At 29.6% G+C, this 17,957-nt stretch overlaps 1 protein-coding gene and 1 long non-coding RNA gene across 4 annotated transcripts; both read left to right on the forward strand.

The window, feature by feature from the left end:
* Positions 1 to 458: 458 nt before the first annotated feature.
* Positions 459 to 4,267, forward strand: HB-3 (homeobox-3). Of its 3 annotated transcripts, none has more exons than XM_022052029.2 (5): positions 459 to 970; positions 1,234 to 1,493; positions 1,772 to 2,479; positions 3,213 to 3,439; positions 3,990 to 4,267. In XM_022052029.2, the coding sequence occupies exons 2-5, from the start codon at positions 1,358 to 1,360 to the stop codon at positions 3,993 to 3,995; spliced, it is 1,077 nt and encodes a 358-aa protein (XP_021907721.2). In that variant the 5' UTR covers positions 459 to 970; positions 1,234 to 1,357; the 3' UTR covers positions 3,996 to 4,267. The 3 variants fall into 3 exon arrangements, with proteins under 3 accessions (XP_021907721.2, XP_088064304.1, XP_021907720.2); XM_088208178.1 differs by having other exon boundaries at positions 461 to 976; positions 3,207 to 3,439; XM_022052028.2 differs by having other exon boundaries at positions 462 to 970; positions 3,207 to 3,439.
* Positions 4,268 to 14,474: 10,207 nt separating this feature from the next.
* On the forward strand, positions 14,475 to 15,160 carry LOC148252891 (uncharacterized). Its single transcript, XR_015813732.1, has 2 exons — positions 14,475 to 14,586; positions 14,741 to 15,160. It is a non-coding gene; the product is annotated as an uncharacterized LOC148252891 (long non-coding RNA).
* Positions 15,161 to 17,957: the final 2,797 nt, after the last annotated feature.

Here is a 17,957-nt window from a genome sequence, read left to right on the forward strand (position 1 = left end):
AATAAAATACGAAAACTTAAAATTAAATTAAAAGTACTACTTGTTACAACTCAAAACTAACACAATATAGAGTTAAAAAGTAAATATGATAAAACTAAATAGATATTAGAAAGAAAGTTGGTAAGGAAGAGATTGTAGTACTAAATATTAAATTCGTAATATACACATATATATACACATATATGTATATAGGGCATTTAAAACCAAATATCTAGATTTTGTGAAGTAGCAAGTAATTCAGCCGAATTGGAGAAAATTAACCATCTAACTGCAATTGCTAGGGCATGTAAATGATTTCAGGAAAAAAAAATTTCTACATATTCTAATAAATAATATAATATATTTATAATGTAAATAAACTATAAAATAAATAAATTAATTAATTAAAATCCCTCGAGTCAATCCAAAACTCTCATTTACTTGGCCTAAAATAACCACAAGATCATGCAATTACTCTCCCACCACCGCTTTCCAATCAAACCCTACATGCCATGCGCTATCCTCTTTCTCTCTTGACTTTGAAACACACCGCACACCACCACCTCCCCCATTTATATCCTGCAACAACCTTTCCCCATTAGAATATTAATCTCCTCCTCCATTAATATGCTCTGCAGTCAAGCAACCAAAACCAAAGGTGACCAAGAGAATCCTCTCCCTTACAAACACTGCAAAATACATATCAAAAATAGCAAGAGACAAACTCATCAGACCAACCCATTTCTCTAAACCCGTATATTAATATTCATACATATATATAAATATAAATCTGTATAACCCTTTTCATAGTTTGGAGTTACTAGCTACCAGCTTCTTCAGCATTAATAAGGGGCTTCTGATCTCTGTCAACACTGAAAAAATATTCTAAATTAAGCACAAGCATGTATTCTTTTCCTTGTTCTCTTTGCTTCAAGTCCTGAGGAATTGGCTTCTACTCATAAGCAAATATTCAGCTTTAATGCCAAAAACTGTAAGGGTGGGATGGGGTGGAGTACTTCTACTCTTGCTTCTTTTTTATTTATTATTTCCTTTCTTGTTTATCTTTTTTACAGGCGATTCCTGTTGAGGGATTTTAATTATTTGTCTATATATATGAATAATATTACACCACTCAGTTTTTATCACTCGATGTTTTTTTTTTCACCTTTTCGTTTCTTAAAGTTTATATGTATTTTTTTCTTTGGGAGATGGGAATTCACTGTTTATTAATTGGTATATATAAACTGAACACAGGGGTAGGTGAGAGGCTATAAGAAGAGATATGTGGTGTTTGGTTTGAGGATCCAGTACCAAAAACTTGAGAGAAAAAAAACTTGTCTTCTTGGTTTGACCCTTCTAATTATCATCATCATCATCCATGGCTTCTTCAAACAGACACTGGCCTAGCATGTTCAAGTCCAAGCCCTGCAACACCCACCATCAATGGCAGCATGACATAAATCCATCTTCTCTCATCTCTACCGGTTGCCATGGACCTCCCTACACATCATCAGGTATATATATACATATACAACAACAGAATATATTATCTCCATGGTTGATCCCTATCAAAGATTAAGATGACAAAATCATAGTATATTTTCACAATTAAATCCATGTTTTTGCTATATACATATGCCCCTAATTTCAACAAAAACCTGATTTTCATCATTGATCATCACTTGTTTGTCATCATTCACATTAATTCCTTGTCAATTGTGGATATATACACATGTATATATGCAATTTATCCAATATAGAAATGACTATATTTTCTTGTAAAAATGTACAGTTGGTGGATGTGATGAGCGGAGCCCAGAACCGAAGCCAAGATGGAACCCAAAGCCTGAGCAAATTCGGATACTAGAAGCAATCTTCAACTCTGGCATGGTTAACCCACCAAGGGACGAGATAAGAAAAATCAGAGCTCAGCTACAAGAATATGGTCAAGTTGGAGATGCCAATGTTTTTTACTGGTTCCAAAACAGGAAATCAAGAAGTAAACACAAGCTTCGCCACCTTCATAACTCAAAACAAACCTCCCAAACTTCACCTTCTTCCTCCCACAAATCCTCCCCGAAAGGGAATATCAACAAGAAGATTACTACTACTAGTACCAGTAGTAGTAGTAACAGTAGTGCACTATCTTTAAACACCCCTAACTTTGTTGATCTTTCTCATAATAATTCTTCAACTGGAACCCAGCAGCAAACCTATTTTCAGCCCCATACTGAGCTCTTGACTGAGCCCTTTTTCTTCCCACCGGCCGGATCAGGAGGAAGTTTTACGACACAAGGGTTTGGTTACTCTGAGCTATTAGCAACGAATGTGGTTGATGAACAACCAACTGCGCCTGTTGGACCTTGTACGAGTCTCTTGCTTAGTGAGATAATGAACCATGGAGCTTCCAAGAAAGATAATCAAGAGAAGATGAAGGTGGTGCAGCAGCCACAGCTCACTTACGCCGTTACTGTGCCTTCCACTGTCGACCAAATTCAAGGTGAGAAAGAAATTATAACCTTCTCTCTCCATCTCTCTCTCTAGGTGCATATACATTGATAGATAAACCTTGTCATGGTTCTGTTCATTGATATGAAGTTTGACTACTGACAAAATCTTCATTCAGATGCGGTTGTTAGCAAAGATGCATGTTTCTTTTCCCTTTGAGATTAGGGTAAAAACTTTCCCCTTACATGCAATCTTTAGTTTTTTACAATCAACAATGCAATTTAGTAGTTAAGATCTTTACCACCTACTTTTAATGTTTGGAATTTAAACTTCCAAATACAGTTTGTTAATAACAATTGATCTTTAATGAAAATATAGATATTAGATTATTAGAATGCTAGTGAGACTGTATAGTATAATCAAATTAATATGGCGTTTCTAAGGGTTAGTTTCTTTTGTTAAAGTAATCAAAACTATTTAAAAAAAATGTTAACTTAATCTTTTTTTCTTAAAAAAAGTAATTTTTCTACTTACAGATTTAGTTTATATTAATCAATAATTAAATACTTAATATATAAATCATTTAATTTATATTGATCCAACTCTGTGTAGAATACGTGTATATACGTTTCACAAGTATAGCACGCAACGAGGAGAGATTTATCATTTAAGAAACTTTAACTGCATTATTTTATGTAAAGTTCATTTAAAACATGTGTGCATGGTTAGTAGTAGCCAGTAGTTGTGCAAAAAAGTAGAGAATGATCCAGTGTGGGCAGGTGTAGGTGAATCTCTTAGCGTGGGAGTGGATCATCAAGATCGTCAACATGATGCGGGAAGATCAACGGTGTTCATCAACGATGTGGCTTTCGAGGTTGGTACGATGCCGTTTAATATGAAAGAGGCTTTCGGTGAAGATGCTGTGCTGATTAACTCCTCCGGTCAACCTCTTCCCACCAACGAATGGGGTGTCACCCTCCACCCACTCCAGCACGGTGCATTTTACTATCTGGTGACCTCACAATAATCTCTTATATACATATATATATATATATTCTTTTTCTTTGTAGGATTTTGAGTGTGTGTGTATATATATATATATATATATATATATATTGATCTGAATTTGAAAAGGAAAGGATACTATGTACACATATTAATGATCTATATATCTACTTGCTTGGTAATTTGTTCCAATAAAATTGATCTTTACTTCAAAAAAACGTATATGTATGGAGGTGATGTTCAAACTAATTTCTTGATTCGAGTGATTTTGCTGAAAAATTTTGATTTTATTGGGCGATATTGAAAGCTGTTTTAAAGTTGAAGAAGCTTCTTTTTTTGGGGATCTACAAGAAAATATATATGGCAGACAGCTGCTTCTTCTTCTTGTATCTATCCATATAGTAATTAAGCAGCAGCTGAATTTATATACATTACACAAACCACTAAGCACATTAATGGTTAATATTATTATTTTCTTTCTTTAATTTCTTCCTTATCTGGATGTTTTATTTACCAAGTAGAGCAATTGATTAACAAGCAAAATTTCTTATATGCAGATTTAGATGGGTGGAGAAGTTGAAAAGAAGAGAAGAGAAGCCGTGGCTAGTTATAATGGTTACATATATATATATATATTATATTATATTATTGCTTTCTCCCCCTCTCTCTCTCTAGGGTTTCAACTTACACTAGGGCTTAAGCTATTTCCAGATTATGATCATTATAACGACGAACTCTAGTGTCATATGGACCGTTGATTTATCTTGTTTCTTGTTATAAAAACATGTATTAGTTATTAATGCTTGCTATAAAAGTTCTCATATATGTTAGTGTATATATGTTCTCTCACCTGCTATATATATACACGTATATACACACATAAAAGAGGGATATATAAATAGAATAATATTCTTAGCAGTTATTTTTAATGGTTATATATGCGTTATGTCTATTTTACGGCATTTTGTGCGGTAATTGGGAAGTTATAATATTCAAAGCAAAGATGATATCATTTTCTCATAAATTCAGCCTTGTTTTTAGGATTTACTTGCTTATTTTCGAAGCAAACCAATCAAACCAATCAATTTTTTCAACTTCCATTAGAGAAATTTTGCTCGACCTGTCACCTTGCCAACTTTCTTTACCTCAAAGAAGATACCAGTACTGCTGCATGTGACTTGTTACTCTTACAGAAGCTTTCCTTTTTTCTTTTTTTCCGATCAAGCATGGCCGAAAATTGTTGTTCTATATAATATAATATAATGTATATATATATATATATATATATGGGTTCAAGCTTAAAATGCTGTATATACACTTGAAGATGATAACATGATTGAGTACAAAGGACTTTGATGCAATCTAGAATATAATACAAGTTCATCCTTATCGTTTAATAGCCAATCACAGTAAATTGACTGGTTCGTATTCGCGGATATGTTATGTATTCTTCTAGTAAAAATACTCTTAAAGCTAGTTAACATATTTATATATAATTTAAAATTTTTAATATTGACATATTTATAATTAGTTTAATTGATAATATATATATAATTTTTACAATGTTAGTTTGACTTGTTAAATATGAGTTATTATCTAAAAATACTATGAAATTTTATCTAGGCTAATACTAGTATAAACTATTAGTATATAAATATAATCAAATTATTAATAACCTCTAACTTGTAAAATTATAAAAGATCACTTTTAAAATCAAATAATTCTATGGAATTGAGTATGATTTGTATGTGCGATTATATCTATTATACCAAAAACATCAATGAATCTAATTATTGTGATTGCTTATAATACCCTTTTTTAATTTCTATTTAGTTTTTAAAATTTATTTTTTAATTTAAAATCTTTCTTACATATACTAAATAAAATAAAATAAAAATTAACAAATTTGTTCTACCCAAAATAAGAATAAGATAAGATTATAAACTTAAAATCTATAGTATGATGATTAAGTTGTGATTATAAATTTATTTTATATTGAAATAGATCAGAATAAAGTTGTATATATTCTCATTATAAACAAGGTCGTTCGAGAATATCAAAATAAATATTATGTATATATATGGATCTGTATGTTGTCACATCCATCAAGGATTATGAATAAACATAATCAAATTTATTTTTACATATCTCTTATTATTTAAGATTCTATTCACCTCTTTTAACATACACGTAAAAATACGATATTAAAAAATAAACAAAAGAGACCACATAGAAGAAATTTATTAGATAGCATATATAACAGAGCTGCAATGCATCACCAACTCAGCACCATTCACCTTCATATATATTTATATGTATATATACATATATACATTAAAAATTACAGAACCCTTTGCTAAGAATATTTTCAAGCTCATATTGAGATAGACAGTATGACTGATTTTTCCTCTTAATACATGTGAGATGTTATCTATATCCCATACATAATAGAGCTACTGAAAATGGAAAAGAAAATCAAACAAAAAAGTATATATATATATATATATATATTTAACACAAGAGAATAAAGAAGAGGTCTATTGACTTGGGCACTTCCACTTATGATATAGACATTTTTGTTATTTGAAAAATACTTAGAAATATATATAATCATTATATGTATGCATGATATTAAAATTTTCTAAACAAAAAAAACTATTGATCTGCAACAAAAGTTTTTGTAAGTGCACCTGTAAGAAATATGATATTTGTTTGTTCTTTTATAACTTAAAATAAAATTAAATCAATTTCAAGATATGTAAACTCGATGATGTTATAATTAGTGGTAAGAAAATACAGTTCCTCATTTCCCAATTATCCATTTATTAACCAGTAAATCTTGATTAATCATCAATAAATTACGGATCAAAGTTGGTAAAAACTCATGAAGCTTTTCATCTAGTCTCCCTGTTGACTATACTCTTTTTGAGTACTTTCCTGTTTACTCACTTACTCATGTAGCATCAAATCAATTACCAAAAATCAGAAAGAAATTGTAACATCAAATCATGCACATTGTCTCCATGAGATGCTGGATATACACCCCCCAAGTGTTTATTATATTTTACACATATCAATTTAGATTTATAAATTAGATGGAAGTTTAATTTTTTTTATTTATAAAACTATATAGTTAAAGATAACATAATCAATTGTTATTTTTATAAAATTAACCACTCGAGTTCAAATCTTAACCAAACCCTCGTTTCATCCAAGTTTTTTTATTTTTTATTTTTTATAATTCCATTAAATGAAGATTCAAAGAGAAACATAAGATATTATTTGTATATTCTTATATATATATATATATCGATGTGAGTTTTTATCATATTATATACATGTTCATTTAGATTTATACATTAGATAAGAAATTAAATTATTTTTGTAGAAAAATATTTACTTTAAATAATATAATGTTCTCCTTATAGAATTAATCACTTGAGTTTGATTTTTTTTTCCCAAATGTAAAAAAAAAAAAAAAAAAAATTTAGTTCTCTTGAACAGAGATGCAAAGAAAAATATCATACATTATTTATACACTCATATATTAATAAATTGATGTAATTAATTTATTGCATTTAATTAATTAATAATCTCATTAAAGGTAGAACATCCCAACACTAGTATTATTGCTTTCATATAGTTAATTTCATTTGAAAGATTCAGTCAATATATGCATAAATTAAAACATCTAACTCAAGAGTAAAGAATTTTTCTTTTAAAAGTTGACGACTTGGACTGGATTGGGTTTTACCCCCACTTTTATATAAATATATATACGCATAAATTTATATTGATAAATTTTACTTGGTATGTGTGTATATATATATATATATATAATAGAAGGTATACACCAAATTACTTTGAGCAACATTTTCTTAGGGTTTGGCCTAACCATGAGAAGTCCTAAAAGTAAGTAGTACAGCGTATTTCATCATTATGATGTGGCCATCTTTAAACCAAATCTTGATTCCACGAATCAGAACCACTGTCCTGAAACGGAAAGGTACTTACATTTCTGTGCTTACAGGTTCTTTCCTTTTCAACTCCTTTGGCCTTAAGAAAGAAATATCAATATGTACCGTCTTCTAAATATATATAATCAGAATCACCCTTTACAAAATACTAAATCAACATACACAAGTATAGATTATAAGTAGATCATGTATGATGATGATAAATACATGTATAAATAGGAGCAGCAGGCATGGCAAGGGTCAAGTTTTGGTTGAGTGGTGCAGATCTGTTTCGTGTACAATGGTGAAAACAGTGCAAACATATATGCTCCATCATTTATTATATGCACATAACTACACTTGCATCGATTTGACTAAGCGATTTAGATAGATCAAGCTCCATCTGCCAATAAAAAGAAAAACGAAAAAGAAAAATAAATTAATTAAGCTACGTCACCTACTTACACAAATAAATAAAAACTGTGCCTTGCATGAAACATCACGTATAGAGATATCTATTCATAATCATTACAATTAAGACCAACCACGATCTTTCATTCTTCCTACCCTTTACATCAGTTGCAGAGTTGTATATAATTACAAGTGTTTAGATATCCGAACTGGGTGGAGAAAGGACCAATAATGATTTCATCTTTTTTTTATCTGGGTAATTATGAATCTGAAAGATATGAGGCATGGTGAAAGTGAATGGGTGGCAGGAGCAGGCATTGCCCGCACGAGAGCCGTGATTAGGTGGTGAAAACATGCAGTAGTGACTCGTGATAGGATTGTTTTATTCTTCATGCTATATAGTGTATATATATATATATATATATATATTATATATATATATTCAGTGAACAAGATTAGTAGGGTATTGCAAATTATTAAAAAAAAAGGAAGCCAAACAAAGCAAATCCGAAAAAAAAAAAAAACAAGTTTGAGCTTCAGTGACGGTTTAATGGCAGTCATATGAAGTGACAAGCGGAACACGGTCGTTTTTATCTACATAAATATTGTATTATATTAGTCTGTGTCATCATAAGAAAGTATTCTAGTGGAATTTGAATTAATTTATTAACTATTTTTACCTTAAGTTAATAGGATATTTATATTAAATAAGCTTTAAGCTTGTTGTAATACCTATTAAAAAAAATTAACTTTTTTTTAAGTAGAGAGCAATGTTCTTTAAGAGGGCAAATGCTACCACTAAAAGTTATATATGTACATCCACATTTAAGTACACCAAATGCCCAACATGGGAAATAACGTAAAATGCTACATCATCAAAGGGTGTCCTCTAATATTCATTATATACAAATATAATTTAGCTCTTCATGTTGAGTATAATAATGCCCCCCATCAACCCACAAATTCATAGTTGCAGGGTCACTAATTTGATAACCTAACTTGAGGCCTAATTTGCATGATATCGAGAAGCTAATATATCATGCTGAATCTAATTCGAAGACACGCCTCCATAATTAACAACAAAATGCTACCAACTCAATAACGCTTCTCTTTGATCAACATCAAGAAGCTGACAAATCAGACTTCATTCATGAAATATGTTGTTCAATATGTCATTGGATTGAATACTTTTTTACAAGTTTAGAATGGTTTATATAAAATCTTGGACTCCATATCCAAAATTTACTAATTATAACTTCAATTTTGCTCTTCAAGAGCTCTAAAGAAGGAAGAATCTGTCTCTTAATATCTAAGAAAAACCAAGTTAATTGCCAATGAACTTGCTATTGTTGGTCGCTGCCTTTCTACTATATATTTCCGCACCATCATCTCGTATTTCATCTCCCAATTCTAGGAGTCATACGATAATTAACTTTGAAATTCATTATTACTAATCTTCTCATAATCCAACTCTTAATCTTTTTCATTCTTAGTAAAATATTTTTTCTCCTTGAAACCAAACTATCTTCCCATTTACCAGCACACACAATATATTAGTGAGACCACAAACAATAGTTAAATGACAAGTTAGCCTTATAAAGTACCTATTATCTGAACCTTGTACATATTTCTAAGTAATCGTACAATCATATATAAAGAATTTAATGTGTTAAATACTATTATTTATTTATTTATTTATTTCGTAATTAAAAAAGCTAAAATAATTAGTCAAATTTAGTGCAAAACAATTTAAGTTTGAGATAATTGTATTATGTTTCATGAAACGTAATGCAAAAATTGTAGTGATTCAATTTTTTATTAGTGATATTATTATAAGCTTGAGCTTAACAAAATTAATTGTTACCACTATTATATTATAATTTTCCGAAATATATTTTGCTTTTAATTATCAACACCTAACAACTAAATAATTAGTCTTCACAATCAAAACTTACTCTGATGTCGTAAAATAATCTTATTACAAGAACTGGAAAATCTAAAACTTGAAAAGAAGCAACAAGTTTCTGCATGCATTTAGTTGTGTACAAAACATGTTTGTCTCTCTCTGTCTTCTTCCAAAGAGCTGACATAAGGAACATGGGACCATGATGTTCTTGTTTTATTAGTTATCATTTCAAGATCCCTCTGTTTGGGGGAGACAAACAGGAAACTATGCAGAAAGTTGGAAATACCATCCCATCAAAGCAGTAGTAAAACTGAAGTAGACTTCTGCACTCACCATTTCTTATAAGCGTCTATTAGTTTTTTCCTTTTTTTTTTTCTCTGTTTCCTATTTGTTTTCGTATACGTGCATACTCTGTCTGTGTTCATTATTATGGTGAGTACAGCAAACCCATATCCCTCTTCTATATATTATATATAACCCATATCTCTGTACAGCTACGTGATTGATTCTCATATTTATTGAACTATTTTTCCATTTTTGTTTCCTATTTTCTTTTTCAAGTGATTTTTTGCTTTTCCATTGCTGTCATTTTGTCTCCAAGAAAATTCTAGTCTATTCTCTCTTGCCCATTTATTGTCCACTGACTTTCCCCCTCGCTTCCCTTTTTAATACCTTTACATATATATATTTATATATCTTTATCTACAATATATATATATATATTTATATAAATTGTTGATTGAACTTCGTGTCATCTTGCATTCATTAGCATATAAGCTTGTCAATTTGCGAATTAAGAGGCTACCAAAATCAGTATACAGTTCACTTGTCCAAGCCTCGAGAACTGTTCATATATCTTACAGTTATTGGATTCTTGATGACTACCCTAAGTAAAGTGGACTTGTAAAGAACTTTGCAAGAACTGGTGTCAAAGCTCATGGTGATTAGTAATTATGAAAATAAGAAATACGTATGATGTATATATTTATATTATTCTGTGTTTCCAGCTGCACAAGGGAAGTGAAAGTGGCTAGCTAATCTTTTCATGTGCATGTAATAAGGTTAGAAGCAGTTTATAGGAACAAATATATGTAACTCATCTTACCACATTTTGACACAAAACTCTACTCTTCATACTCTCAATATTTTAATTCTCTTACAACCAGAGTCTACTTACATATTAAGAAATAATACAAAGTTATTCAAATTTTGATAAAGCATAAAAGCAAAAATATCAAACTTCAATTTCCATTTTGAGCAAGAGGAGTGCAAATTTCTTTCTAGTTCTCCATTCAAAATTTATTTTGCCAGTTTCATGTCTTGTTCGCTAAAAAGTGTGCTAACTCGGTCAGTTTATATATATATATATATATTATTGTATAGTTTAAATCACCCATCCTAAGGACTTCAAAACTTCTCTCCTTGGATGAGGATCTATATTTGTTACTTTTTCTGGCTTCCATAGAACTCCTTATTGATCCTATCTCATGGTTCTTTACCACTTCCATAAGAGAAAGTCTTATAAAGATAGTTTCCCAAACAAGCTAATGGATGAAGAAGAGAGTTTTAAACTACTTCGTCGTATTTTCAGCATGTTTAATGTATTTGTACTTTTTCATGAATTTTGTAGTTAATTTCTCTTGTTTAGTGACCAAGTTAAGAGTACTTAAGATCGGACACTACTGTTTTACTGGTTTTAAGCAAAGAAAATGAGAGAAAATAACTGTACTTTTCATATAGCAATAAGTTTGAAAGCTATTTACAACAACTAACATCCTTACTCGGGCTTATTTTGTACTCAAAATCTAACTTTTTTCACACTCAATATTACTTCTCTTGCACTTTTCTTATACTCAAAGTATACTTACACATAGCAAAATATGATTTCACTGATATCTTGAATGAATCATAAAAACAAAAATATCAAACTTCAAAAGAGATATTCAATTTACATGATACTTGCATGTTAGTTGAATCCATTGGTGATACTAGGGGCCAAGCGCCTCCCTCTCTCCTTGTGTATAAATATATATAATATTATACGTACCCTTTTATTTAGAAAAAAAATACATGGCTGTTTGCCTGCGGAGTTCAATATATCTACATATATATTCTTAAATAGTTATTTATTGATTATCAAAAAATTTAAATGATAAAACAAGACTCAATCAACTACTATTACTTTAACATGCTCCTCGGAAGTAAGTTCACTAAGCTAAAACTATGAATCAAGCAAAACCCTACCAAACATTGTACGAGATTAATTTTTGATAGGAATTGGGCAACAAGATTTAAAAATTAAATCTTTTAAATTGAAGAATGTTCGGAATAGTCAGAGAGTCGTAAAAAAAACTCCAAATACTTTCGAAATTATTCTTTTAAATCATCTAAGAATCTAAAATGAGTGGTAAAAAAAACTCCAAACACTTTCGAAATTATTCTTTTAAATCATCTAAGAATCTAAAATGATCGAGAAATAATAAGTGTTTAACCAAAAAATAAACTTAGTCTCTCATTGAATAAAAAAATATTATCAAAAATTCAACATAATTTAAAATCTGAGTAAAATTTAATCATCAGATTAAAAACTCATAAAAAATTAATTAATTTTTAAAATTTAATTTAAATAATTTACCCATTAAATCAGAAACCATCTAAGATGACTAAATTAAATAAATATTTTTATTAATATCAATAAATTAATTATTTTATAACAAATTTTGTCGAATATTTATTTTAACTGCAAAAATTCTGTGGTTACACTACCAAGAAGCACATGATTACAATAAATAGAAAGAGTTGCAGTACTTATCTAATAATTAATAATTAATTAAGCTAGAAATGCGCTACGATATGCAGTCATCACTAAATGCAAACGTGCATGTAGTAAATACACAACAACACCCACTTATTCAATGCTTTATCCCTTTTGTTTTTTTCTATATAAACTATTATAAGATGTTAAGATTTCCAAGACCAAATTTTATAAAAACCTAAACATGATTATTATATATATATAATTTATTTCTCCTCTCACCTTCCCTCTGCATGCATGCATGCACGCACGCACAGAAAATTGAGAAAGAGAAATTTGGTTTTTGAAGTTGTCATCATCTATCCATGATTGTAACTATTGGTGGGTATATATATATATATATATATATATATCATCACTTCAAAAAATCTATTCAGTACCCTTTGTAGCTCGGATAAAATAATTAAAGGTTGTTTATTCGGTGCCCAATCGTGTGAATAAAATTTATTAGCAAACATATTTTTGTTTTATTCTAATTTTAAGTTTTCTCGAATTTTTAATACATTGTGTTTACTGGAACTAAGAAAATCTAACCCCATTAAAGAATATTGCTTTCATTTATAAATAAAATAAATTTGTTAAAATTTAAAATAATTTAATCATTACAATCTTATCAATATATTAATAAAGTAAATTTATAATTTTATTAAATTAATTATTATAACTCGCCTACCGTAAGACATAATACATTCATAGTGTAATAAAATTTATATTTTTAATGAAATTTTAACTCAGTAATATTTGAATATATTGTTGTATTGTTGATACATTTAATTTCTGAGAATTTATCACTGAAGAAAAATACAACTAGTCAAACCCAAGCTCTGTTGAAATATTGTTTTAAGCCCAACCTTCATTCCTTTGTATTTCTCTTTGGCATGGGCGTTTGGCCTTTTTCCCCCCAAAACGCTGCCGTTTTGGGGAAAGTAATTAAAACCTTCCCTATATTCGGTTATTTAGAGATTGGGTCAAATATTTTTTAAAAAAAGAAAAATTTGTAGATAAAAGATTATATTAGATATATATATTGATACTGTATCAAATTTGTATTAATGAATTGACAAAAATATTGATTCAGTAATTTCACTAAATAAAATTACTTTATATAATGATTACATATTGATAAAGTTTCAAATATGTATTAATGGATTGACAAAAATATTAGTTGGGTAATCAAATTCACTAGACAAATTAATTTATATAATGAATACATATTGATATAATATCAAATTTGTATTAATGGATTGATAAAAATATTGGTTCTAAGTAATCAAATTCACTAAACAAATTACTTTATATAATGATTATAATATCAAATTTGCATTAATGGATTAACAAAAATATTGGTCCAAGTAATCAAAATCGCTAAATAAATTACTTTATATAATCATTATATGTTGATATAATATCAAATTTGTATTAATGGATTGACAAAAGTATTAGTTTAGTAATCAAATTCACTAAGTAAAAAATTCCAATAAGCTAATTAATAATAAAAATAAGATACGAAATAAAATATTATATTGAATATTTACATATTGTTAACAAATATATGTATCTGATAGAATCCTATAAGATAGACATTCTATAAAATTTATACATACACTAAAAATATAGATCATATATACATAATCTACATATGTACTTATATATAAACTATATTTGCAATGTATAGATTTAGTTACTATCCATATCTATATATACCGCGTATAGTGTATACATTTATCATATTGTATGAATGTATGCATAAATAATGATAAATTCAGTAAGATATAGATTTTTCTTTCTATTTTTAATTCGGATTTTATTTCCACCTTTTTAATTCATAATCACTATATCATTTTTCTTTCTAAAAATGCAAGAAATCTCCATTGATATCTCCACGAGTTATGCATATAAATATATGACATTGTGTTTTGAAAAAATACATCAATAATTCAAACAACCAAAGCGATTTACTAGTCTTCTTTCAAAGGTCACAACAATTTTAAATATCAACGAAAATATGGAGAAAGCTTTTAGATGGAGTACTCTTTTTTTGATCATGTTCTTAGTCATCCCATCCTGTAGGTTTTCCTCTCTCATGTATTAAGTATTATCGTATTTACATATTTTTATTTATATTTTATTTTTTTTATAAATTAATTTAGTAATTATTTTAATTTACACAATTAATTATATTTTTTGATTGAGATTCAATAATTAAAACAATACTTTCAGATTTGTTGATGGGAGGTGAGGCAAGAGAAATCCCGACGAAATGCAAAAATCATGGCGAATGTCAAGGATTTTGTTCACCTGGCTGCCCAAACTGTATATGTGATTTCGGTCATTGTACTTGCTCAAATGCGAAGCTATATGTGTCAAACATTGTCATCGAGAAATGCAGTATCGATAGCCAATGTCAGCGTCCTTGTGCGCCTGGATGCCAAAACTGTATTTGTGAAAATCATATATGTGTTTGCTCACGCAACAATCCACCTGTCACAAAAACTATCCATATAAATTGAAGTAGTAACAGCTGATGTCAAAGTGGTAGTGCATCTGCTGATTGTTGAGACTACATTTGCTACAATAGTTATTGTTTGTCTAAAAATTGAAATAAAATATTTTAATCGATATATTTATTTTTTGTTCGAAGAGGATGAAGTATAATAATAAATTTTTACAAAAAAATAAAAAATTTTATTTTTTGAATATCAGTTAACGAAATTAATGCACTCAAATATAAAAATAAAAGATCATAAACTAGAAATAATATATTTACTGTTACAAGTAGTATAATTAAAATTAAAATAAAAATATGAACAAAAGACGCTTAAACTTAAATCGAATTATTCTAAAAATAAAATAATTAAAAACAAAATTAACACATTCAAATAGTAGACTAAAATTGTAAAAAAAAAAAAATTAAAACAGATGAAATGTAAATTTGAGCATTAAGAAATTTCAAAATTAAAATAAAAATATTTTTAATTGAATATTTATTAACATTAATATAATAATATTCAAAGGAAAAGACATGTCCTTTGCTTGCATGGTTTTTTCTTGGGCTTTGCTGGTCGCATGGCTACTTTTAGTGCTGCATCAAACACAGTCTTCACATTTTGAGGATATCAAACAAATAAGATATTAACCCAAAGGCATATATATATATATATATATATATTTAGCATTTCATTTTATATATAGGTAAAATTTATTCTATTTAAATAAAATTGTGTATTATTATGGTTAATCTTTAATTTTTATAATTTCTAAACTTTATTAAAATCAAAATTATAGGTGAAACATAAATAATAGGTTGATTTTTGTCAAAATTTTTATAATTTCATAAAAAATTATAAATTGAAAATGATTTTATAAATTTTAAGTAGCAAATTATAATTAAAAAATTTAACCAAAATAAAATATTGTGAATAATCAAGATTTAAAAAGTGATTTACATAGTTTTGGAGCTACATTCAACGTACGTAACTGCTGTAATATCCGGTCCCAAAATTTGATTTGAGATCAATTTTCATGTTATAAAAATAATTAAAACTATTATTTTTATTTAATTTTATTAAATTATTTGAGAAAAATAAGTTAGAAACGTAATTAAAAATAATTTTAAAGAAAAGATGTGAAAATTTGAGTTCAGTTAGTATTTTTGAAAGAAAAATTAGAAATAAGGGATCAGAATACAAAAAAAAAAGGCTACGTGGGACGATCCAATCAACAGTCCTGACGAAATAGAGCATGCTGTGTGGTAAAACACATTGATGTCGATGCCACGCGGGAGGCCACGTAGGCGATTCACATGCTCAACGATCCGACGACCCAGATTCGATCCCGCGCGCGTGAACGTTTCAGATGCATTCCTTTTTTAGGCACAATCAGATAGATGAGATCAATTGCGATAAACGATCCAGATTCGCCCACGTAATCGGTCTAAACAGACAATAATCAGACGTCTCTCCTCGCTCCATGTCGACGCGAATGGATGGCCCAGATCGATGCGTGATGAATATATAAACATCGTGTCATAGGGGAACCCTAAACCTAGCCGTCTGCCCTCGCTGGAGAAGAAGGACCAACAGTCGAAGAAGGAGATCGACCCCCAGTCGCTACTGCACCGGAGTTACCACAAACTGCCAAAAAAGGTAAAATTCTCCCATACCCACTCGGAATTCAATTTCAAGTCTCTCCATTGCCATATCCAAGCAAAAGATACGGCGGATGAGTTGGAAATTGCGGGTAAAACACGTTGGAGTTACGGCGACGGAAACCTTAAAACCCATTCGATGAGCCCCTTCCCATTTCGTGTTTCACAAAATTTTTTAACCATTGTATTCACTGTTTTTTTTTGTGTAGGTTAGCTGAAGAAGAAATCCCAACTGTGAATAAAAACTAGTAGAGCCGCCGCACCTGGAGACACCCCCATCGATAGGTTCGATTTATTGTGATTTTTCGGCCAACCAAGACCCCATAACGTGTTTTTTTTCTATGAATACATGTAAAATCGACAAAAACTGGCCAGACTGAGGCGAACCGCAACCGTTGGTGGCAGAGCCGGCGCTGGAATAAAGCGGCGCCACTATGTCAGAACCCTAAAATTGGTCGGAAAGGGGTTTTCGACACCGATTTGGGGTTTTGGAGTTTTTTTAGTTACATGATGAGCATTCGAGACCCGTTAGGAGGCGTAATAGATAGTGTGATGTCTCAAAACATAGATACGAGTAAGGATCCCTCACCCTATTCCTTGTTACGGTAAATAGAGGCTTAATAATCAATAATTGTATGTTTTATAAAACCTAAAAAAATCCTAACAATATGTATAGGTCATTAGTGGAGTCGAAAAATTGGTCAGTGTATGATTGTCCTAAGCTCGTTTATATGATTATTTATTTTCCTATAATACTTAAATTGCTTATTGTTCTGTCGTATGATTTAAATTATCACATTTAATTTCCTTATCGTTATTGATTGCTTGATTGTGATTTTATTTGATTGACTGATTTGAAATAAAAATCCTAATTACATTTCTTAATTATTAAAGTATAAAAATATACTATTTGCTTAAATGTCATCTGATTGAGCTGTGAATATAAAATGATATATTAGTAGGCGATTGGTGATTGTTTGTTGATGGGGATCTTTATATGAAAGGATGGATGGACCCAGGACTCAGGAAGACCCTATCGTGGACAATACCTCAGTCGAACAGGATTGAGGGATCCCATACTGGAAAGGTTGGGAGATATGGTTCACTTTTATACCGGACGGGGTATCGAGGCGATGGTGTGTTTGGCACATATTATCGAACGAGGTATGGGGACGGACGGATAAATTGACAAATCTAAATATTGGGTTCACGAGTAGGGAGATATCCCTATAGACCCCCAAGAGTCCCAATAAACAAGTAAAAAATGAGAATGACCGACTTTACTCACTT

The sequence above is a fragment of the Carica papaya genome, chromosome 7 (genome assembly GCF_054855325.1).
Source record: "Carica papaya isolate Zhongbai chromosome 7, ASM5485532v1, whole genome shotgun sequence".
Classification (NCBI taxonomy): domain Eukaryota; kingdom Viridiplantae; phylum Streptophyta; class Magnoliopsida; order Brassicales; family Caricaceae; genus Carica; species Carica papaya.